We start from the raw sequence: 25,102 nt of genomic DNA, 5'->3' as shown, positions 1-25,102 counted from the left end.
CGTGAAAGCAAACAATGAGAAATCGTCATGTGCTTCCTGAATGTGTTATCATGTGATACTTCCTCATCGCTTTCTTAGTCTTGCTTTCTGCAATGGATGTCTGTCTAATTCAAACTTTGATATTGTTTTGTAGTTTAATATGTTGTTTTTGGGCAGATACTCCTTCAAACAAGTCGACTCCGAACATTATCATCATTCTTATGGATGACGTAAGATGTTGATGCATTTTTAGTTTGGGGAGTGTTACTTTTGGGGGATGAGATTTGGGGGATCTCGAAAACCTGTAGCATGATTACTCTAATGGAATGCTGACATGACTGGATGTGTCCTCTCTGATTATATACCACGTATACTTGAAATATATTGACATACAATAATACACAGCATGCCAAAATATGCTTTATATTTGGTCTCTGTCAGGAAATGGTAACCATTTATCTGCAACTCTATTTGAGATGTTGTGTTCTAATGTAAAGGCTGCTTATCATAGCATAATGATCCACTAACATTTGACAGCTTGTTCCTCTAATGTTTTTAGATGGGCTGGGGAGATTTGGGAGTGTTTGGCCAGCCCTCCAAGGAGACCCCAAACCTTGACTCCATGGCTGCCCAGGGGATGCTGTTCCCCAACTTCTACACAGCTAACCCCCTCTGCTCTCCATGTGAGTGTCAGCTACATACATTTCATACTTTATTAATGTCCCAATTCTTCAATTCATAGATATAAAAAACATATTACACTGATTATAAAGACATAAGGGATTCAAAGTCTGAATAGCTAGTGTGGTACCAATTCTGGATAGGAATTGGCACCACATGCATAAGAACCTGACTGTCAGTGCAACAATCAATGATGACAATTCAATAATATTGTGATTGTCATTGAAGAGGAATAGTTGCAGTGATGGTAACGTCACTGTGATTAAGTGGGATTTGGTGAGTGGTTGGTGGTAGGTGCAGGCATCCTTCAAAAGCCTTTTGAAACAATGTGACGCATACATCAGAAGCCTAAGCTGTGTGTGTCTGGGTGATAGAGGGGAGAAGACTCATTATGCTAATAGGGATAATACACTATTGAAATATGCTAATTATACCTAATTTGGGAATTTGAATAAACGTGTTATGCAAAATAGGTCGACCCTTTTCTTTTTTCTAATTAATATTTAAGCAAATAAGACCTAATCAATTGCTTATCTCATATGTGTGTGTGATGTGAGTGCCTGAAGGAAGCCAACTGCATCATACCTGGCTATTTGAATTAACGCCACGGAGAGGGTATTAGAGGATTCAGCCACTGAATGTTAATTAGAAGTGTAATCATATACTGAAATGGTACGTGGCTTAATCACAATATCCAGGGTGAGCTCCCATATACACTACCGTTCAAAAGTTTGGGGTCACTTAGAAATGTCCTTGTTTGTTTTTTTTTAAAGAAAAGCATATTTTTTGTCCATTAAAATAACATCAAATTGATCAGAAATGCAGTGTAGACATTGTTAATGTTGTAAATGACTATTGTAGCTGGAAATGGCTGATTTTTAATGGAATATCTACATAGGCATACAGAGGCCCATTATCAGCAACCATCACTCCTGTGTTCCAATGGCACATTGTGTTAGCTAATCCATGTTATTCATTTTAAAAGGCTATTTGATCATTAGAAAACCCTTTTGCAATTATGTTAGCAGAGCTGAAAACTGTTGTCCTGATTAAAGAAGCAATAAAACTGACCTTCTTTAGACTAGTTGAATATCTGGAGCATCAGCATTTGTGGGTTCGATTACAGGCTCATAATGGCCAGAAACAAATATCTTTCTTCTGAAACTCGTCAGTCTATTATTGTTCTGAGAAATGAAGGCTATTCCATGCGAGAAATTGCCAAGAAACTGAAGATCTCGTACAACGCTGTGTACTTCACCCTTCACATAGCAGCGTACACAGGCTCTAAACAGAATGGAAAGACGAGTGGGAGGCTCCGGTGCACAACTGAGCAAGAGGCAAGTACAATTGAGTGTCTAGTTTGAGAAACAGACGCCTCACAAGTCCTCAACTGGCAGCTTTATTAAATAGTACCCGCAAAACACCAGTCTCATCATCAACAGTGAAGATGCGACTCCGGGATGCTGGCCTTCTAGGCAGAGTTGCAAAGAAAAAGCCATATCTCAGACTGGCCAATAAAAAGAAAAGATTAAGATGGGCAAAAGAACACAGACACTGGACAGAGGAACTCTGCCTAGAAGGCCAGCATCCCGGAGTTGCCTCTTCACTGTTGACGTTGAGACTGGTGTTTTGCGGGTACTATTTAATGAAGCTGCTAGTTGAGGACTTGTGAGGTGTCTGTTTCTAAAACTAGACACTCAATTGTACTTGTCCTCTTTCTCAGTTGTGCACCGGGGCCTCCCGCTCCTCTCTCTATTCTGGTTAGAGCCAGTTTGCGCTGTTCCATGAAGGGTGAAGTACACAGCGTTGTACGAGATCTTCAGTTTCTTGGCAATTTCTCGCATGGAATAGCCTTCATTTCTCAAAACAATAATAGACTGACGAGTTTTAGAAGAATGGTCTTTGTTTCTGGCCATTATGAGCCTGTAATCAAACCCACAAATGCTGATGCTCCAGATACTCAACTAGTCTAAAGAAGGCTAGTTTTATTGCTTCGTTAATCAGGACAACAGTTTTCAGCTGTGTTAACATAACTGCAAAAGGGTTTTCTAATGATCTATTAGCCTTTTTAAAAGGATCAGTTTGGATTAGTTAACACAATGTGCCATTGGAACACAGGAGTGATGGTTGCTGATAATGGGCCTCTGTACACCAATGTAGATTTTCAATTAAAAATTTGCTGTTTCCAGCTGCAATAGTCATTTACAACATTAACAATGTCTACACTGCATTTCTGATCAATGTTATGTTATTTTAATGGATGAAAAATTAGCTTTAAAAAAAAAAAAAAAAACAATTCTAAGTGACCCTAAACTTTTGAACGGTAGTGTATATATTTTTATTTGAAAATATAGCCTGACGCAAAACCCAAATGCAAAGCTCAACTTGGTTCATACATACAGTACCAGTCAAAAGTTTGGACACACCTACTCATTCAAGTGTTTTTCTTAATTTTTACTATTTTCTACATCGTAGAATAATAGTGAAGACATTAAAACTATGAAATAACACATATGGAATCATGTAGTAACCAAAAAAGTATTAAACAAATCAAAATATATTTTAGATTCTTAAAACTAGCCACCCTTTGCTTTGATGACAGCTTTGCACATACTTTTTTATTTATTAGTCTTTTTGTTATTTTTTTCCCTTTATTTCTTTATTATTACATTTTTTACCCCCTTTTTTCTCCCCGATTTCGTGATATCCAATTGGTAGTGATAGTCTTATACCATCGCTGCAACTCCCGTACGTACTCGGGAGAGGCGAAGGTCGAGAGCCATCTGTTTTCCGAAACACGACCCTGCCAAGCCACACTGCTTCTCGATAAAATGCTTGCTTAACCTGGATCTAACTAGTTATATACTGTGGAACTTTATGTAAAATCACATGCAGCCTCTCCCACTTTAACTCCGCATTCAGCTGATCATTTAAATTGTTTATCAAAACATGATTTTGATGTCTCTTATCCAATACTCCTTAGCCAGAGCTTCACTTCTGACAGGACGATTACCAGTTAGGAATGGATTCTATACCACCAATGCCCATGCCAGGAATGGTGAGCTCTAACTCTCTCTTTTGAGTTATATTTTCCTTGCTGCTTTGCCACACAAATTAATGTAACCCCTGACCTTTGCAGCCTACACACCCCAAGAGATAGTAGGAGGGATCTCAAGGGATGAAATTCTATTACCACAGATACTGAAGAAGAAGGGTTACGTCAACAAGATCATCGGCAAGTGGTGGGCACCATTAATTTTGATCTAATTTGAAGTGGTAACAATAGTGACAATTCTAATTCTGTGTTTCTCCTTCCCCCATCATTTGTCCTGGCCTAAGGCATCTTGGCCACAGAGCTCACCACCTACCTCTGGAGCATGGTTTTGATGAATGGTTTGGTGCTCCAAACTGCCACTTCGGTCCCTACAACAGCAGCGACAGGCCTAATGTCCCGGTCTATAACAACTCTCAGATGGTGGGAAGGTATACATACACACACCCTGCACACACTCCTACTCTCACTCACTCACACAGAACAGAAAACATAAAAATCCTCTCTCCCGGACTCTTTCAGTGTTTGGCTCGGCTGGCTGCTCCTCTGAATGAGGATAGTTTTTTTTACTCTTCTCTGTACCAGCTGCGCTTGTGTATTCCATTTTCCGCCCATTTGTTTTCCCCAAAACAGCCATATGTGTATTCGGGGTCATTGGCGCTAGCAGGCGGGCGCTTTTTGCGCTTAGCCGTGGGTTTAATCAGCATAGCGTGCCTGAGCCTGGACAGACGCACACACACGCACCCAGGAGACGGCAGGTTGCGTTGGCGGTGTGTGAGGACACCTGGAACAGCCCGAGCATGAGAGAGACGGCGGGCGCTGCTGCGTCTACTGTTCCACGCTTCAGTACTATCTCATAACAGTTCCCCTGCTCTTCAGAGACTTCTCAAATCTGCTTCTCTAAACTTCCCTCTAATCACAGCCTGGGAGGACGGACTTCTCAAAGTCTGCTGCTGGGTTTTTGGAATAAAACGGATTGTTTATTAAATAGTGTTGTGTATGAGTCCTATTGATAACTAATAACTATTGTACTTATGTAGATGACACGGAAACTAATGAACTACATTTGTTTTTCTAGATACTATGAGGAGTTTGGGATCGATAAGAAAACTGGGGAATCTAACCTTACACAAATCTACTTGGAGGTAAAGTGATTGCGTGGCAGACGTCTGTCCCAGTTCTTCCTTACAAATACTACTTGTTGTAGGAATTTCCAGGTGAAGGAAAAGGAGACCAGTCATTGATAAAGTCAGTCAAAATCAATCCAATTGAATTACCAGTTACCACAGGGAGACGACTCCAGCACAGAAGCGGAGAAAATGTCTAACTGGCCTTCTCTAAGCATGCCCTTCTCTAAGCATGCCCTACCTGCCCTTTATATTCTAATCTCACAGCACCAATGTTCTGTAAACACCGAGAGGCAGGTAGGAAGTCACAACATCAGCTGCTACAGAATCGCACAGTGTCAGAATATAATGACAATCCATATCTTCTGTCCTTGTACCTCTAGTCTGGTGCCAATCACCATGAACAGATATGAGAACAATCCATAACATTCACTATCAAGTCTAGTGACCCATCAACCCATACACAAATTAGTGTCCCAAATAGAACACTGGAAATCATGTGTATTATATAAAGGGAAAAATGATAATATGCTAAGCATTGTGTTAATTACTTTTCACTGAATATGAACTTTATTCATCTTAAATCTTCCCATTACACTACTGTTCTCTGTCAGTTTTGTAGTGAATTTTCCTGGATGGTGTCTGGTCTGATAGCAGACTATAATCTAATTTCTTTCCTTCCAGGAGGGCCTTGACTTCATATTTCACCAAAACATGGCCCAGCGGCCATTTTTTCTCTACTGGGCAGCAGATGCTACGCATGCTCCGGTCTACGCTTCAAAACGGTTCCTGGGGAAGAGCCAGAGGGGGCGGTACGATCACAACACTTGAAGCTACAATCATAAAATGTCAATAATAAAGCCATATCTAGAAAATGACACTTGGCTGCAAAGTCTTACATAGAGACATGTGATGTGTTGCTGACAAATCATGGAGAGTTTCTCCCAGAGCAGAGAGTTTGGACACTCTCTTGGTTATTAACCTGTATCATTGCTGGCTTTGTTGATCTGGCTATTATAGGACCTAATTAGTACATTTCTCTTGACGATTTTCTACCCCGGTACAGTATTTCTGTTTTTGTACAATGTTTACCAAACTGGCTTGTTGTTTTAAAACTCTGCTTGAATCTCTGGGACTTAGGCCATTGATTTAGGGGCTTTGTGAATGTGTGAAGTGGATGAGCTGTGCCTACAGCAGTTTTACGGGGTGGGGAAAGTCATTAGCATGAGCCACTGCGTATTCTACTTGGTAATCAATCTCTCATCTCACACCTGGAAACGTGAGCGGAATTAGATGCCACTTGGAAGAACAGAATCACAGTATCAACATGAAGATTCAACATCGAAATGAGAAAAATATTGTAATAATGAAGAGAAGAGAGAACCTGTTTCCTGCTCTGAGGATATTGTCAATTAAATGTAGATTTTTCACACCCATTTGCCCCTCTGTGGTAGTGGTGAGGGTTAAGGGATGTGCTGCTCGTCTGGGCTCAGGTCACTTAGTATTCCTCTCAGTCTCGGTGAATACTCAGGCCTCACTAAGCAGGCATTTCTTCAGAATGCCAAATGAGGTTTTTGTTGACAGAGAAATGGATCAGAGATGAAAAGTGTTAGCCAGGTGCCTGGGATAGGTGGCTCACACTGAGATGGAATGCTTTTCCATTTTTTTCCAACAGGCTTTTAGTCCATGTTTTTTGTGTGAAAACTCTTGTTGCTAAATATCAAATGATTTTTAGTAAATACCTAATTTACCTCCTTGTTTTCTAGAATAATGTAGCTTGGTTGCTGGGTTTGCCTAGCCCTAGTGCCTACACATACCTGTCAGTCTGTCTGTCTGTGTCTGTCTATGGTGAGTTGGGATTGTGCATTTGAAGTTCCTGAGATACTGTAGTTTGAATGACTTGTGTGCGTACTGCAGGTACGGTGATGCAGTGATGGAGCTGGACTACAGTGTTGGACAGATACTGGCCTGGCTGCGTGCTCTGGGCATCGACAAGGACACCTTTGTGTTCTTCACCTCGGACAACGGGGCCGCAGTGATGTCTGGCCCCAAGCAGAGTAAGATCTGCACAACATCTCTCAACTCATGATACCAACAAATGCAATTCCATGCTTCTTTCTTACAGTTCTTGTATACATGCCTGTATGGATAGATGTGAGTAATGTACTCTTATGTCTATGAGTAGTATGTGTGGGTATTTTCTTTGTTTGGGGCTCCTTTCAGTTGTGTTTAAAGTAAGTTGTTTTAGTAATCTCTTTTATCATGGTGCTTAGCGTGTGAGTGATGTGTTTCTGTCCCCTGAGGTGGCAGTAACGGCCCGTTTCTCTGTGGGAAAGAAACTACGTTTGAGGGTGGAATGAGGGAACCTGCCATCGCCTGGTGGCCTGGACACATCCCAGCAGGCACGGTGAGAACTCTCTCTTTCTCTCTGTTCTACCTGTCTGGAACATCTCCAGGTTCTAGGTGTTCTACTTGTCTGGAGTTGGGGAACATCTCCTGGTATTTACACACAGCTGTGAGACACTGAATTGCTATATGTCTGTAAGCAGCTGGGTTTTCAAGCAGGTACCACATTAGAAAGTAATTGCAATTAGTCATTTCAGTAATCGTCTCTCATATCATTGTAGTTCTTTCTTTCGATTGTGTATCAATGTCCTCAACATCATCACAGCTCATCTCTCCTCAGGTGCTGGCATTGCAAACACAAACAAACCATTTTTTGTTTGTTTGAATGTGTGGGTGTCCGCGCGTGTGGGTGTGTATGTGTGTGGACTTTTGTCAAATACTTTTTTGAGGTGGCAAGGTTCATCTTCTTACCCCCCCTCCCTTTCCTGTCTTCCTCCTCTGTGAGCCTGTGAGGAAGACTTTCCCCCTGATCCGCTAAGCCTGTGCGTTCTGCAAATGACTTTTAATTGTATTAGGGGCAGCTGTGACACGGGGCTGTGGCGCAGAGGGATTTTTTCTGGAGGAGCGAGCGGAGGAAGCAGTCTGTAGGCTGAAGTAAGCCCTGCCCCCGGCTCATATCGGAGGGGTGTGCTGTGGCCTGATAGCGCTGCAGAGTGGCGAGGGAGAGGGGGATTGGGAGCATCTTAAGCGGCTAATCTGTTTGTGTGTTTGCTGAGGTTGGATTGAGCTGTAATGAGGGCTTCTGTATCTGAATATGCCAGGCGCACAGGATAAAGGACAGGAAAAAAAGTAAAGGGGTGGTTGGGAGAAGAGAGGGAAGGGTGCACCCGTTGCAGTGCTCTACAGGGTTGCTTCTGGAAAAGATGGCAGTGCCAGGGAGGTAGGGAGAGTTTTGTATGCAGGGTCTTTGGTGTGCTGGTGCAGTGCCATGACAGCCCAACCTCTATCTATGTACGTTTGTCTGTAGCACCTGCTGGTGGGTTAACTAGAGAAATTACTGCAGATGAAACACTTCTGAGAACAGAGTATTGTGAATGAGGCACCGCTGTTATGCTGATGAACAGGGATCATCGACTAGATTCAGCCGCAGGACGATTTTGTCTTGAGAGGATGGTCAGGGGGCCGGAACATAATTACAAATCATTTCTAGACGGCAAATTGACCGCAAGAAGCCCAAACAGATATAATATTTGACTAAAACATAATAATTTCAAACCTTGCTTACATTTTGTATACGATCTCATACATCTCTCTATTGTGCGTGGGAATACTCTATAGATTTCCAAAATTAAAAATCACTTGGAGCTGATTTGTTTGTTTTTTTTAGTCTTTTTATGTTCAACAATAAAACAATATATAATAATACATTTGGCCCGCGGGCCGGGCCGCCAGTTGGGGAACCCTGCCGAAAGCCATCTGTGGCTTTATTCTGTGGATTGGGCAGGAATACATGGGACTAGCTCCTTTGACAAAGCAGCTTTGTTGTATGGGTTTCGTTTCATCTCCCTGCTGTTGGGGAGGATGGCCAAAGAGATGATTTCCCTCTCTGTTGCTTTGTGCGGTGCTGAAATCTTTCTGTTCGTCGGCACATTGAAAAGTTTCATAAGCCCCGAACATAAACGCTGTGCATAATGAACGGCCACACGTGCCACATCGCTTTTATTAGGTGGATTGTTGGTACGGGGACCAGCAAACATTAACAAGGCCTACTCTAAATCGTTTCGTGTTTTCAGGTTAAAAACTGCAGCTGTTATACATATATCATATCAACTCGTCATTGACGAAGCTGACACACTGATAGGAGTCATAGGTTTGGTTTGTCCAGTTTCAGTTTAGGCTAGGTAAAGTTATCTTCTAACATTCTCACACTCATTAAAATAATCTTCGACAGAGGAAGAGGACTCGATTACTACAATCCGTGTGAACGCCAGTGCACAGTATTGCACAGTGATTTGATAGATTAAAGTAACAAAAAAAGTTAATCCGTGTGTAGATAAATCTAGCATGCCATCGTGACTGTACGGCACGTAGCACTAATGAAAGTGTTAGTTGTTATTAATATTGAGGGACAGAGAGAGTTTTGGGAGATGTGTTGGAATGTGAGAGATGAGGTTGACGGCGGGAGCCGGGCACAGGTTCACATTCCCCTGGTGACTGAGGGGCCGCATTGGGATGAGGCTGGCTGGGATGGAGGGGGAAAGGGAGGGCTTTTCCCCCAACGCTGCTGCTGCTGCTGCCACTGTCACAATCCCTTTTGTTGTGTTTATCAGCTGGGAGACACGGAGCCTGAGTGCGTTAGACGGGGATAGCAGGTCTGCCACGTCAGATAACTACCACCAGGGTTTAACCAAGAACCACACAGACAAAAGGCTGACAAAAAGAGTAAATACAGAAAGAAATGTACAGAATGGAGAGAAAAGTGTAAATGGAAATAAATGGGAGATAATGAAATGGTGTCTCAACTATTTAGACTTAAAAAAAAAAATGGATAGCTTTTTTTTTGGTTGAGGATTTAGGGTTGTCTGTGCTACCTGGTAGTCAACTTCATTAATTATCCTTTTTGATTTCTCTTGTTTTTTTTTAACATTGTGTGTGTGTTAAGCGTGAGAGTGCAGATAACGGAATGTGTTGCGGGGCCCTTTCTGGCTGGTGCAGTGGCTGCGGGAGAAAAAGGAATTCATTTTGGTAGTGTGTGCAGGCAGCTGATAGGAGCATGGCGGCGCAGCTGCTCTGGGCTGATAGCACTATCTGATTGTGAGCGTGCCGTCTCCCTCAAAGGGCTGCTCAGGAGAGAATGGAATGGAAGATCAAGGATGACAGTGAAAAAATTGCGTTTTATCTGAAAATAGTTCAAAGTTTATAAATAAAATAAAGCTTTTCACAGGGACTGTGGAAGGGAGATAAAATAGCTAGCGCTAGCCCGGGCCTCATCTTCTCTCTTTCTCCTCACTCCCCCTTTTCTCCTAATTTACAGAGGCGTTTGTGAGGTTTATAATAAACCTGCGAGCGCAGATTATAGAGGAGACTGAAGAAATGCATCATCAGGACTCACCCCCCCCCCCCCACCTCCACTCCACCCAATACGCTGAAATGGTGGGCTTTCATAGGGGGCGCGTGCACACTGTTGGCCATTGTGCTGTCGTGTTGGGTTTCATGCATGGAGAGGGATCCCTTGGTGTCTCTGCAGGCTTCTGGTGTATCACAGCCTCCCAGTAGTGTGAATCACTCTGCTCTGAGAAGTTCTCTCTGCTCCCCAGCCTTGCTCTGATCACTGCGCTTCACAAGGCTGCCGCGTTTCGCTGTTCACGGTCCTGACATGGACACTCACCACATCTTTGGAGGATACGCTCAAGCATTTTGACAGGATATTAATTGATTAAAGCAAATAAAGTGTTGTAATTTGGGGAACAAAGTTTTAGTATTTGTAATTAAATTTATCAGTTTGTGCATCGATCTGGTACGTATGGATGCCCATGCAAGCCATCTAACTTCCTGCAACAATCGCTGTTAAACTTTCATGTCAGCACCCATAGACAATGTGATTCTATCTGGATTTGAATTCCAATGTGTTACGGTTCAATACAAGGACTCTTTCTCCCATCTCCAGGTGAGCCAACAGCTGGGGACTGTGATGGATCTGTTCAGCACCAGTCTGTCTGTGGCAGGCCTCAGTGTTCCAGATGACAGGCTCATAGATGGACTGGACCTCAGCCCTGTCCTCCATAACAACACACTCATCAACAGGTTAGAACTCGCAGCTGAAAGAGGCTTAAATGGCCCTGTCAGAGGGATTCATTCATGTAAGATAAGGTGATGAATATGATGTGTTCTGTATACTGTTTGTATACTTGCCCTCCTAACTTGGTCGGTACACATAACTTGAACTTTTGACCAGCAAAATCATGGACTACTCAATAAGAGTTTCATCACATGCAAGTCTGAAGTTAGGATTTGGCTGTGAGGTCAGCTATGCCCTCTGCTGGTCACGGTACTTTGGGAGTTTGTGCCCCTGCTGTAAGATGGGCGGGCGGATGTAGGCTTTGGGAGAGCAGCGGCGGCGGTGCCCCCTGTAAGGAGGCTGCTGGCTGGTGCCCAGGGAGAGGGACCACCCTGGTGGATAAGGTGACCAACCAAGCACATAATGGGATGAGCCATGGCAGCGTGGTGGTGGGGTGCGAGCCTGCGAGGGAGGGCCAGGCACTGCAGCACAGGGGGAGGGGGGTTCTGGAGCTGAGAGAGGGCTGCTGCTTATCACAGGAATCCAGCAGTCACCAATCCCATTTCACACCCAACAGGCCCATCTTCTATTACCGCGGCAATGAGATGATGGCAGTCAGGGTTGGGCCTTACAAGGCCCACTATTGGACGTGGAGCAACTCGTGGGAGGAGTTTAACCGGGTGAGTCCCTCTTAGTGACTGTATTGTGTATTTCGCTCTCTCGCTCTCTCTCTGACTGTAGATTATCTCTCTGTCTCTCTCTCTCTTTCATCCCCACATCCTCAGCAAGCCATCCACAGTGCTCTATAAAAACACACATTTGGTAGTCAGTGTTATCTTGAAAACAGCTCATCAAGTGGCTGTTGTGTACATCAGTGGCTAATGAATATTAATGAGGACACCCCACTTCACCAAAGTACTATCATTAATCAGCACTGGCTGTCGCTGGTGGAGCGTTCTCCCCTCCTGCTGAGTATCCTGCTCTCCCCTCCTGCTGAGTATCCTGCTCTCCCCTCCTGCTGAGTATCCTGCTCTCCCCTCCTGCTGAGTATCCTGCTCTCCCCTCCTGCTGAGTATCCTGCTCTCCCCTCCTGCTGAGTATCCTACTCTCCCCTCCTGCTGAGTATCCTGCTCTCCCCTCCTGTGCCCTGAGAAGTAAGAATGTGTTCTCTCCTTCTCGAGGCACCCTTTAAAATATGTCCTGCTCCTCTCCCTCAGAAACCTCTGTTTCAAAGGTGCAAGTTTGCATTATGCCCCATCGGTTGCTTAAATTGCTCTCTCCTAGAGGGCCGCTGAATCAATAGCAGCCTCCTTTATCAGCTCATGTGAACTGGAGTGGAACTTCACAAATAATGGCGTCTGATTGCCTGTGTGTTGCCTATCGATTGGTATGTGTGCGTGTGTCCATGAATGTGTGTGTCTGCGAGCAAAAGATGGGGAGGCTCTGGGTCTCCAAAGCTGTGACTCTGAGAGTTAATGTGTCGGTTCTTCACCAGAATGGGCAGCATGCATTCAGAGCTTTACAATGACCCTAGACCTTCACATCTCACCCGAGAGCATCCATCACACAGAAAAACCACTGTTTATTTCAAGCGGTTTTAAATGGGTCTGAATATTGTGCTGAAACGTTGATCCATCATTCAAGCTTACTATTTTCTCACCAGTTGTAAGTAATGTTGCGCATTTACTATTTATGTGAAGTAAAAAATAAAACAGGGATGGTGTGTCTTTCTGAACTTGATATTCAATTATGGCTTAATAGCCATGAGCTCTACTGTGATTTTTCTGGTAAAATCCAAGAGATTTGGTGATGTGCAAAATTAGACATTTCACAGGGTTAAGTGGATTTCATCAACTCTTGTTGGATGGTGTGGTAAGGTATGTGAGGTATGTGTTGGGAATGGGAACGGTCTGTGTCTGATGTTATTTGCTCGGCCTGGTCTTTGGTGGGTAGCATACATTTTAATATGACTCTTTATATCATATTTTTCTTTGTGGAAAATATGAAACCAAAATTCTACTTTTGCATTCCATTTTATGTCCCTTGATTCCTCCCCTCATCTTATAATGCTGGCTACTTTACTCCATCTTTAAAAGAACATTGCTGTACGATCTGCTATCTTAATACCATGAGAGATATGGAGTTCTGCTGTGTCTTTTTCTTGGATACAGATTATAAGGGCTTTCTCACAGTTCTAGGGGATTTAGGCTCTTTTACATTTCTAAGACCAATGCACAGAGACTGCTTCAGGACACTATGTAGGCAAGTCTGGATCATAGTGCGCTATGCAGTGTACTGAAGTGAGGTGTGTGTGTGTGTGTGTGCTCGTGCCTGTGCTCCTTTGAGCGAGGCTGCTTGTGGTCCCAGAGGGGAGTCGGTAGAGTGCCTTACAGATGAGTGCTCTCTCAATATTAGTCGTGTTGCTCACAAGGGCACCTGAGAGGTCTCCCCAGGGGGTCTGAAGGGGGCTGTGACTCAATCAGCCTCTGTCAGAGCCAGGCTGCTACCCCAGAGGGGGGGGGGGGGGGGGGCAATAGGGGAGCAAGCCTGCACACTTTTGGGGGTCGGCAGGACAATTGTAACAGGCCATGGCCCCACATTCTGACTGGCAGATAGAGTAGCCACATACAGTTGAAGTCGGAAGTTTACATACACTTAGGTTGGAGTCAAGTTGACTGTGCCTTTAAACAGCTTGGAAAATTCCAGAAAATGATGTCATGGCTTTAGAAGCTTCTGATAGGCTAATTGACATCATTTGAGTCAATTGGAGGTGTACCTGTGGATGTATTTCAAGGCCTACCTTTAAACTCTGTGCCTCTTTGCTTGACATTATGGGAAAATCAAAAGAAATCAGCTAAGACCTCAGAAAAAGAATTGTGACCTCCACAAGTCTGGTTCATCCTTGGGAGCAATATCCAAACGCCTAAAGGTACCACATTCATCTGTACAAACAATAGTACCCAAGTATAAACACCATGGAACCACACAGCCATCATACCGCTCAGGAAGCAGACGCGTTCTGTCTCCTAGAGATGAACGCACTTTGGTGCGAAAAGTGCAAATCAATCCCAGAACAACAGCAAAGGACCTTGTGAAGATGCTGGACCCACTGGAATTGTGATGCAGTGAATTACAAGTTGGAAAAATGACTTGTGTGATGCACAAAGTAGATGTCCTAACTGACTTGCCAAAACTATAGTTTGTAAACAAGACATTTGTGTGATTGAAAAATGAGTTTTAATGACTCCAACCTAAGTGTATGTAAACTTCCGACTTCAACTGTATATCCACAGTAAAACGAGTCCTATATCGACATAACCTGAAAGGCCGCTCAGCAAGGAAGAAACCACTGCTCCAAAACCTCCATAAAAAAGCCAGACTACGGTTTGCAACTACACATTGGAACAAAGATGGTACTTTTAGGGGAAATGTCCTCTGGTCTGATGAAACAACAATGGAACTGTTTGGCCCTAATGACAATTGTTATGTTTGGAGGAGAAAGGGGGACGCTTGCAAGCCGAAGAACACCATCCCAACCGTGAAGCACGGGGGTGGCAGCATCATGTTGTGGGGGTACTTTGCTGCAGGAGGGACTGGTGTACTTCACAAAATACACTGCTCAAAAAAATAAAGGGAACACAAACAACACAATGTAATTCCAAGTCAATCACACTTCTGTGAAATCAAACTGTCCACTTAGGAAGACACACTGATTGACACTAAATTTAACATGCTGTTGTGCAAATGGAATAGACAATAGGTGGAAATTATAGGCAATTAGCAAGACACCCCCAATAAAGGAGTGGTTCTGCTGGTGGTGACCACAGACCACTTCTCAGTTCCTATGCTTCCTGGCTGATGTTTTGGTCACTTTTGAATGCTGGCGGTGCTTTCACTCTAGTGGTAGCATGAGACGGAGTCTACCTGAGCCACACAAGTGGCTCAGGTAGTGCAGCTCATCCAGGATGGCACATCAATGCGAGCTGTGGCAAGAAGGTTTGCTGTGTCTGTAGGCATAGTGTCCAGAGCATGGAGGCGCTACCTGGAGACAGGCCAGTACATCAGGAGACGTGGAGGAGACCGTAGGAGGGCAACAACCCAACAGCAGGACTGCTACCTCCACCTTTGTGCAAGGAGGAGCAGGAGGAGCACTGCCAGAGCCCTGCAAAATGACCTCCAGCAGGCCACAAATGTGCATGTGTCTGCACAGACTCCATGAGGGTGGTATGAGGGCCTGACGTCCACAGGTGGGGCTTGTGCTTACAGCCCAACACCGTGCAGGACGTTTGGCATGTGCCAGAGAACACCAAGATTGGCAAATTCACCACTGGCGCCCTATGCTCTTCACAGATGAAAGCAGGTTCACACTGAGCACATGTGACCGACGCCGTGGAGAACGTTCTGCTGCCTGCAACATCCTCCAGCATGACCGGTTTGGCGGTGGGTCAGTCATGGTGTGGGGTGGCATTTCTTTGGGGGGCCGCACAGCCCTCCATGTGCTCGCCAGAGGTAGCCTGACTGCCATTAGGTACCGAGATGAGATCCTCAGACCCCTTGTGAGACCATATGCTGGAGCGGTTGGCCCTGGGTTCCTCCTAATGCAAGACAATGCTAGACCTCGTGTGGCTGGAGTGTGTCAGCAGTTCCTGCAAGAGGAAGGCATTGATGCTATGGACTGGCCCGCCCGTTCCCCAGACCTGAATCCAATTGAGCACATCTGGGACATCATGTCTCGCTCCATCCACCAACGCCACGTTGCACAACAGACTGTCCAGGAGTTGGCGGATGCTTTAGTCCAGGTCTGGGAGGAGATCCCTCAGGAGACCATCCACCACCTCATCAGGAGCATGCCCAGGCGTTGTAGGGAGGTCATACAGGCACGTGGAGGCCACACACACTACTGAGCCTCATTTTGACTTGTTTTAAGGACATTACATCAAAGTTGGATCAGCCTGTAGTGTGGTTTTCCATTTTAATTTTGAGTGTGACTCCAAATCCAGACCTCCATGGGTTGATAAATTTGATTTCCATTGATAATTTTTGTGTGATTTTTGTTGTCAGCACATTCAACTATGTAAAGAAAAAAGTATTTAATAAGAATATTTCATTCATTCAGATCTAGGATGTATTATTTTAGTGTAAGCTTTATTTTTTGGAGCAGTGTAGATGGGATCATGAGGAGGAGAAAATTATGTGGATATATTGAAACAACATCTCAAGACATCAGTGAAGTAAAAGCTTGGTCGCAAATGGGTCTTCCAAATGGACAATGACCCCAAGCATACTTCCAAAGTTGTGGCAAAATGGCTTAAGGACAACAAAGTCAAGGTATTGGAGTGGCCATCAAAGCCCTGACCTCAATCCTATTGAACATTTGTGGGCAGAATTGAAAAAGCGTGTGTGTGCAAGGATGCCTACAAACCTGACTTAGTTACACCAGCTCTGTCAGTAGGAATGGGCCAAAATGCACCCCACTTATTGTGGGAAGCTTGAGGAAGGCTACCCAAAACCTTTGACCCAAGTTAAACATTTTAAAGGCAATGCTACCAAATATTAATTGAGTGTGTGTAAACTTCTGACCCACTGGGAATGTGATGAAAGAAATACAAGCTGAAATAAATAATTCTCTCTACTATTATTCTGACATTTCACATTCTTAAAAAAAAGTGGTGATCCTAACTGACCTAAGACAAGGAATTTGTACTAGGATTAAATGTTAGGAATTGTGAAAAACTGAGTTTAAATGTATTTGGCTCAGGTGTATGTAAACATCCGACTTCAACTGTAGGTAACAGTCACAGGCATACCGTAGCCCCAGGGCAGAGAGAACACGTCTTCCTCACCTCAAACCTGTCAACGTGATACTATATACTAAACAGATATAGTCACACACACTATACACCATGTACTGTACACATCTACACTCAGCTCCCTTGCACAGATTCCTCCATATCTTCAAACAGAGAGACGACATCAGGGTCAGGTGTGCAGTGATTGGGTCGGTCTGTAGGTGGACATCATTGACAGCACGATGCATCTTGCCATCCATTTTGTCTTTTTAATTGCATTTTCTTTTCAAGGGCACTTTCTCAGGGTCAGTTGAAGTAGGTTATCTGTTACCACCACAGTCTCCATTGTCCTCTATAAAGTGGGCGTTTAGGAGCTAAAGATATATTGTGTATGTTTGTGTGTCCACTCTAACAGGGCATTAACTTCTGTCCAGGACAAGAGGTGGCAGGCGTGACCACCCACACCCAACAGGAACACACCATGCAGCCACTCATCTTCCACCTGGGGCGGGACCCCGGGGAGAAATACCCTATCAGGTGAGTGCTCACTAAAACAAACAAAGATTCCCTGGTGTACTGTTCGATTGTACTGAATGTAAAGTGAAAGGCAAGGGAAATATAGACTGGGCTTGGTGTTGGCCAGCCAATCTCCACAACGCTCAGCAAACAGCAGGCCTCTGGTTAAATAAGAGAAGACAAGAGCAGAGGAGGAGGAGGAGGAGGGGGTTGTGGGATGTTGGTGGACAGGATCTATAGGGTCAATACTGATCCAGTTGTGGGAAAGAGGCGCGGTGTGGACTGAAGATTGATCTGTGCAGCCCCAGACTGGCTGATTAAACGCTATTCTTTGTGATTGCAAATAGCTCTTTAAAGCTCGCTTTCTCGCCTCAGACCCACTGCCAGAAGTTAAAATTGCAAGACAAATTGTTCTTGTATAAATCGAGAGTGCTGTTTAATGGACTTTTGTGTTCATTCGAACATGACCCCGTATCTATAGTTAAAATTGTGTAAAAAAAAAAACAGTTGGGTGTTGCGTTAGTTTTTATTTAGAATAGTGATGGTAATGATGGTGTAAAAATGTGGACAAAAATGGCCTTGAGTACAAAAGAGGCATTATTCTTTTTTACTTCACTTTTTTATCGGCAAAGACACTCATAGATGAACAAAAGCGTGACACACATTCATATAGCTTTCATAATGATTTGATGAGGGAATACAATTTCCTATTATCTAGCTTTCTCTCTGATCCGTCTTCATTCTCCTTAATGTTTTCTTCAGTCGGATTAGCTCCTGTCCCCCAGGCTGTTTCACACCCTCTGGCTGGCTCCCTCCCTTACCATCTATCTCTCTCTCTCTTTCTCTCTCTCTCTCTCTTCCTCTCTCACTTTATCACTCTCTCCTCCTAATCTCTCCCACACTCCTTTTTTCACTTGAAGGGAGATGGAATAATTAAACATTCATGTTGTTTTTGATCAGCCCATCTCATCTCGGCTCTCTTCTATTCATTCCGCATAATTAAAAACAGAAAAATCTATAGCAGTGTTTTGTTGAATGCGTTGAAGCGTTTATTTGGTCGTGTCCCAGACTTCTGGAGAGGAGGAGCTGGTTTGGCACCTGGAGAGAGGACCCTGCGTCCCCTCTCCCCTCTCCAAGTGGGTGGGGGTCATTGGGGTGGTCTGTGAGGTCACAATATTCCAGCCCCATCTCTCCAGCCCCAGTAATGATACCCAGCCACCCTCCACCCCCACTGCCCTCCCTCCCACCTCCTCCCTCTCTCTGTTTCCCTCTCTCCTGTCTGTGTGTCAGGCAGGTTGCTGGCCATGTGCTCCTTGGGCACCCAGCTGGACCGGCTGGCCATCATTAATCTCTGTCTGCACCTAAAGAGCCACTTAAGATGATGTAGGGCCTGTCTGCACACATACCTTCAGTTGTGTGGCAGGCTGATACTACAGCAGTAACACACGCTGCCCAGGCAGTCGCTCCACTGTCCCAGCCTCTTAGGATACATGGACACACTCACTAGAGAGAGACCTGCTGCAGGAATCCAGGGGAATACAGAAGATGCTTTTCCATTCATTTCGGAGTTAGGATATTTAATATTTTGTGTTTCTCATTGATGTACAATAACAAGACCATCACAAGCACACAGAGATCAGCATTCTACCGCTGTGAGACATTTAGAAAAAACATTTATTTTCCCGATTGTCAGTGAATTTTCAGACTGTACATGAGCACATAATTGTTCTTATTGGTCCTCTTCTATTGGTGTGGTAGATGACTCCTGTGGTTAGTAGATCAGTGGGAAGGTGTGGCTGACTGGGTCCAGTGTATAGTAAGACAGCCCAGTTCTCCCTGCCTGTGTCCCAGTGGGACTGGACTTAACCCTGCCTCCTGCTGCTCCGGCTCACTTCCCCTGGGCCCTCGTCACCCTGTGCTGAGCACTTAAGTCCCAGCCTGCCTCGGGCTAATGTAGCAGGCAGCCCTGCACACTCTGGCCTCATCTGCTGCCGACAACCACTTCAGCCCCCAATCAATAGTCTTCACCCGAATTGCTCAATTTCCACAGGAGGAGGAGAAAGGGCTGAGGTATTTGATTGTCTCTTCAATTCCCTCTGCTTGATGCCTGCCTGTGTGTGTGTGTGGGTTCGCTCTACCAGTGGGGTTATGAATCACTAATCAGAGTGTAGTGACACACCTGAGCAATGCCGCCTTCCCCCTGGGTGTCATGCATTATAAATCAAAAGAGTTCATTTGCATGCAGCGTTATTATTATTATTATTCCAGTTTTTTATTTAACACCAGTGAGCTAAGGGTTCTAGTAATGATAATGAGGCTGTGCTGACTGGAGTTTTCTTTATTTGTGGAGAGGGAGGAGAGAAATAAAAAAACATGTTTTTATCTATATATTTTTAGGGTTAGGGTGCTCAATGCATAGACAAAGAATAGTCTTAACTCAAAAAGGGCTGAGTGTACACTTTGCACACCACACGAAGCTGCTGAGAGGGGGAACGGCTCATAACAATGGCTGGAATGGAGTAAATGGAATGGAATCAAACACATGGAAACCACCATGTTTGATACCATTCCATGATTCCGTTCCAGCCATAACTATTTGCCCGTTCTCCCCAATTAAGGTGCCACCAGCCGCCTGTGTTGCAGACTGCGTTTGGTCTGGCTCTGATGTATGGTTCTAATATTTAGTGAGATAAAGCAGCTTCAGAAGTTATCTGAAAACGAATCACAGTGATCAATACAGAGCAGAGAAACAGATAGGATGGTAATGAAATCTTCATTTTGATCAAGATATTGTCTTTGGTCCATGAAGCAGAATTTGTGATTTCAAATACATACATAGTAAAATTTTGTCTGAAATGAAACACTTGTTTCTATAGAAACCTTTACTCATTAAAGATATGATCAAGGCCGTGGTATGTTGTGATTCTGAGTCATTGCACAGTATTGCGTCACCACACAACCATAAAAAATAACCAGCAAGCCAAGGCGGAGAGCAGATGGTAAGTTTAGACCGCCATGGCCTTGTTAAGGACCTAAAGTATGAGTTGGGGTGGGGGAACACTGGAGCAGTAGAGTAGTGAAGGTGGGAGAGCAGAGGGTGTGAATATAGGACTAGCACAGGCTGAGGGAGGGGGGGAGCAGGTGATATTGTGTGGCGGAAGCCCCACTGCCCTCTGGGAGGGGGGGACTGGGGGGGGTGAGCCGGACAGGACCTGGGGTTATTATACTAATTGACACTTCACCTCGCACACGCGCACACCCTCCCCAGGGGCCAATCAGAGAGCTGGCTTTGGGGAGGGGCTGGGGGGATGGAGCTGGCACAGGTGCTGCTTGCGACTGTATTATGGGTGTAATTGCACTGGTGATATTTGTCTATCCACGTGTCGCGCCACCAACCGCCCACTCCCCCCAAACACACAGAGCCCATTAACCCTACAGGTCCTATTGAGAGCAGACAGAGCAGTGTTCCTTTGAAACACTTCAGGGCCTCTGCGTTTTACACACTGAATAGAATAATGCACAGAGGTGCTCCGCCGTGTCCAACAAGAATAATTGAGAGACAGGGGATGGGAAACATGGCCCATCCTGCTGAGGGCAGCCCCGAAGGGGCAGTGTGTGTGTGTGCGTGTATACGCTTGTGCATGAATTGGTAGGTGTGTTTGCTATCAAAAGGCTCTCGAATGAGTTAAGCTTGTCGGCTTTAAACTAGCGTTTCAGTCATTAGTGTACATTCGCTATGGATTATATCAGTTGTTTAAAGGCAGGCAGGTGTCATACAATGATAATAGATAGTCATTTTAGGCTGCACAGCACAGACTAAGCTGCAGATTTATGAAACCGATTTCTGAAAAAATGTTTTACTAATCATACAGAGATTGTTTTACACGGGTCTATATTGTAGGCCTACTGTGTTTTGTGTATGAATGTGCATTTGTGTGAGCAGTGACCTTCTGTCATCTGTCTATATGCTGTGACCGACATCTATTCTCTGTGTTAAATTGTATAACCACGCCATTGGTGTGGTGTGTGTGGAAGAAAGTGAAAACCGGAGTGTTTGTCCTTGACCACGCTCTAATTGGAGAGCCTCGTGCATTTGTTCAGACATTTTAGGTGAATCTGTGTGTGTTAGTGTGTGTGCATGCCTTTACTGTGCTGTTGTAATTCTAGATGTTGTGGCCATATGCCAATATTGCCTGACTGTTATGTTTGTATGTGTGGTGAGTGTTTTGCACAACTACTTACGTCTGTGTGTTTCTCTGCAGTGCTGTGACTAAGGAGTACCAGGATGCACTGAGTCGGATCACAGCAGTGGTAGAGAAGCATAAGAAGGGTCTGGTACCAGGTGTGCCCCAGCTCAATATGTGTGACATGGCTGTCATGGTAAGATCAATATTTCACAGAATGTCCATTCCCCATGTATCATATTTTTAAAACTTGTTTCACATGATACATTTTATTTCATATTATTGTTCTGTGGCTTTTGTTTTCGGTGTTAACATCTCTGTGTTCTTTCTCAAAGAAAATTATTTTAGAAAATAAATTGAGGAAGTGCTTACTGTAGTGACACCTTTTCTCATTTCCTCTATCTTTTATAACGCTGAATTCTTTCAGTAACGTCGTGGACACAATTTCAGATTTGTTTACCAGAGTTATTTTCTTTCCCTTTGTTTGTAAAATAATAGACTCTCTTATTGTTATTTTGGAAAAACACAGCAGTGTGATTCTTGGACCTTTTGTCCCAGCAACTGTTTTGTGGACTTTAGCTGCTTTTGGAAAAATTAGGGAGTGTTTGTCTCATTGGTTTTGTTTTTTACAAAACAGCTAAAAAGAAACATTGCTGTGTATGCTCATTGCTAAAGCACTGTTTGTACATCAATGTGAGATGTGTAGCATCAGCTCCCCCATGTGGTTTCCTTGGAGAACATAATGTAAATCATGTTCAGCTCAGGTGAATGAATGTATAAGAATGTTTTCTGTGGGTTCTTTCACTAACAGAACTGGGCCCCTCCAGGATGTGAAAAGTTAGGAAAATGCCTTAAAGCACCCAAGTCACAGCCCTGGAAGTGTGACTGGCCGCACTAGCTATCTGTTTCAGAGCCACCCTGGGAAAAGGGAGGATGTCAGCGAAGATGCTGCCTTGATGAAGAGCCATTTTCAGGAATTCAACTTGAATGTCTATTAGCTTTTAACTTGGAATGTTGAAACAGAACAGCATATGGTTTGAATGAAGGACATAAACAATGGGATGAATGCTGTCTGGGTTCCATATGATTATTAATAGAATGAAGCTGATTTGCAACTGCTTTTTTTTATGATGCCATCTATGTAGATGTTTTTCTCTCTTTACTTACTTATGCACTATTGTTTAAGACTTATTGAAATAGGGCAAAACCTTTTTTTTTTCTCCAACTGGAATAAAAACATTTTATCCTACTTTGTCTTTCATCTCTTATGAGATGGTTTTTAGTGTGTGACAGATCAAAGATTTCTGTGTCAACCGATGGGTCGTCACTTGCTTCCACAGTCAGTCGTAATAATATTAATTTATTAAACTTTGAGCGCTTTTTATAATATAAATCTCAAAGAGCTTCATAAATAAACAAGCAATATATCATGACAGGTCAACCAATAGAGTCCAAGTCTTTGAATGCTGCATACTCTGCAGATGGAGAGGGTCAGTTCATGGTTTGAGAGGATGGAACTGGTCAGAGGATGGTAAATGATGGTGATGGAGTTTGCTGTTGATCTTGTACAGGGCAAGTCTGTGAACCAGCCTGAGTCAAATAGCCACTGGAATTCTCCTCTTCCACTCTGTGAAGCACCTACTTGGGTGATGCCTCGACATTCCTCTCACTATTATGAGAGGAATTATTCTAATTAATAATAATTAAATTATGGCTAAACCCAGCCTATTTCTACAATGTATCTTTTGAACATTTAATTTTAAACCTTAGCCACACTGCTAACCGTATGTCTAACCTTAAATTACGACCCAAAAGCACATTTTTGTTGTCAGATCTTTACGATATTGGCAGCCAATTCTGACTTTGTGGCTGTCGAATCTAGTGGAAATCCAATCGATGTGTCGAAGTCAACGAACATCACTGATTTGGGGTTTCCACTAGATAGCACATCTACAAGGTCAAGGGACTATGTCGTAAAAATTCATGAAATTAGCTTTTTGGTCTTAAATTAAGGTTAAGCATGCGGTTGGCAGTGTAGTTAGGGTTAAGTTTAACATTTGATTTGTGGCTGTGGTAACTAGTGACGACCCGGATTTTGTCACGACACCAACAGGCATCTGACTTTTTGCCTCAAGATCCACACCACACACGAGTCAACAGGCAGCTAACGCACAGTTAGCAATGGCAGTGCACACGAGAGAAGCAAAATAAGAATGTCACAAAACATTTTCCTGATTTCCCAAGCAAATGAATACTTTTCAGGTAGGCAGTGAATTATAGATTACCGCAATAAGATTAGCTAGCTAGCGCTACATTTATGTGCTGTGTTACCTAGCTAGCCATCTTCGCAATGCTAGCGCTCTATTCTAAAGAACATGCATTCTTGTAATACTATTTTGTAGTAGCTAGCTATGTTGACAGGCTCGATGTAAAATATATATTCTAAGGGATGCTAGTTAGATTGTTTATTTCAACAGCTGTGAATATGTTTGTGTCTGTCACACAGAGACATCTGTCCAATTCTCAAAAACCCGGGTGCACTGACGGCAGTCATCGATCTTTTTGAAGAACGTGAGGCAGACGCATCCCCAAGTAGCACTGATTGATGGCGAGTCCCCATGGCTGTGTTTTTACGACAGGCAGCCCAATTTGGTCAATCAGATCTGAGAAAGATCTGATGTGAAATAATCAAATGACCAATTGGTGGGGAAAAAATATCAGAATTGGGCTGCCTGTATATAAGCAGCCCATGTCACCCAGTCATATGCAGCGCCTGTGGAACGTTGACATGAGAGGCAATGGGACTGGAGCATGTGTCACTGAGGACACCATGCAGCTCCCCAATTCGTTCGCTGTCTGGGAATTAGGCAATAATGAGCTCTTTGAAGGTTACAACTGCAGCTGTCATATAACCACATATTTCCTTCAACACCATGGATTGTCACTGTGTTCTAACAGTGTGATCTATGTCCTGTATGTCTGGCTGCTCAGGGGTTTCTCTTCGGATCCCTTCTAGCCCAGAGGTTAGGAGTGGGATTTGTGCTGGTCCGGAAGATGGGAAAGCTCCCAGGGCCTACACTGTCTGTGGCACACAATCTGGAGTATGGAGAGGTGAAATTGGCTGGTGATGACCGCTGTATTACCTCCTACACCTTTGTCCTTTCATATCACAGCTCCAAGCCTATGAAAAGTACATATGTATTGGACCCTACCATTTTTTCCCCTTTTCAATTAATATTCCTCAGACTGAGGTTAAAATCCAGGAGGATGCAGTGGCTCCAGAACAGAAAGTGCTTAATGATTTACTAGCCACTGGAGGTGAGGCATTTCACTGTTCATTGGGTGTATTTTGTTCAAATGAGTGGACAGTATGACATAAAAATATATTGATTTAAGGGAACCGTGTTTCATTGGCATTACCCGTCTTTGTTTCGAGGCCAGTGTCAATGATAATGCCTCCATATTACTCAGTAACTCTGTCAGGAACCCTGTATGCTGCCTGTGAGCTCATGAAGAAACAGAATGCAGAGGTAATGGGCTGCATGGTGGTCATTGAGCTCAGTGGGGTTGAAAAGCTGAAGCCAAATATCCTCTTCTCCCTGGTGCAGTATTGAGGTCAAAATAATTCCAAATAATCCACTCAACTGTAA

The 25,102-nt window shown here is 43.9% G+C and overlaps 1 protein-coding gene and 1 pseudogene across 2 annotated transcripts; both read left to right on the top strand.

Moving 5' to 3' along the window:
* Positions 1-56: 56 nt before the first annotated feature.
* Positions 57-23,907, top strand: LOC139411387 (galactosamine (N-acetyl)-6-sulfatase). Of its 2 annotated transcripts, none has more exons than XR_011634595.1 (14): positions 57-209; positions 539-662; positions 3,644-3,718; positions 3,800-3,902; positions 4,000-4,143; positions 4,791-4,857; positions 5,524-5,651; positions 6,757-6,896; positions 7,143-7,246; positions 10,853-10,989; positions 11,541-11,643; positions 17,187-17,289; positions 21,531-21,648; positions 22,264-22,701. XR_011634595.1 is itself a non-coding variant. In XM_071157684.1 (14 exons), the coding sequence occupies exons 1-14, from the start codon at positions 93-95 to the stop codon at positions 22,348-22,350; spliced, it is 1,569 nt and encodes a 522-aa protein (XP_071013785.1). In that variant the 5' UTR covers positions 57-92; the 3' UTR covers positions 22,351-23,907. The 2 variants fall into 2 exon arrangements, 1 of the variants encoding a protein (XP_071013785.1); XM_071157684.1 differs by having other exon boundaries at positions 17,168-17,289; positions 22,264-23,907.
* LOC139412416 (adenine phosphoribosyltransferase-like) lies at positions 22,882-25,066 on the top strand (annotated as a pseudogene).
* Positions 25,067-25,102: the final 36 nt, after the last annotated feature.

The sequence above is a fragment of the Oncorhynchus clarkii genome, chromosome 6 (assembly GCF_045791955.1).
Source record: "Oncorhynchus clarkii lewisi isolate Uvic-CL-2024 chromosome 6, UVic_Ocla_1.0, whole genome shotgun sequence".
Lineage (NCBI taxonomy): Eukaryota > Metazoa > Chordata > Actinopteri > Salmoniformes > Salmonidae > Oncorhynchus > Oncorhynchus clarkii.
The sequence above is the reverse complement of the archived record's forward strand: the minus strand, read 5'-3'. Positions and strand labels throughout refer to the sequence as shown.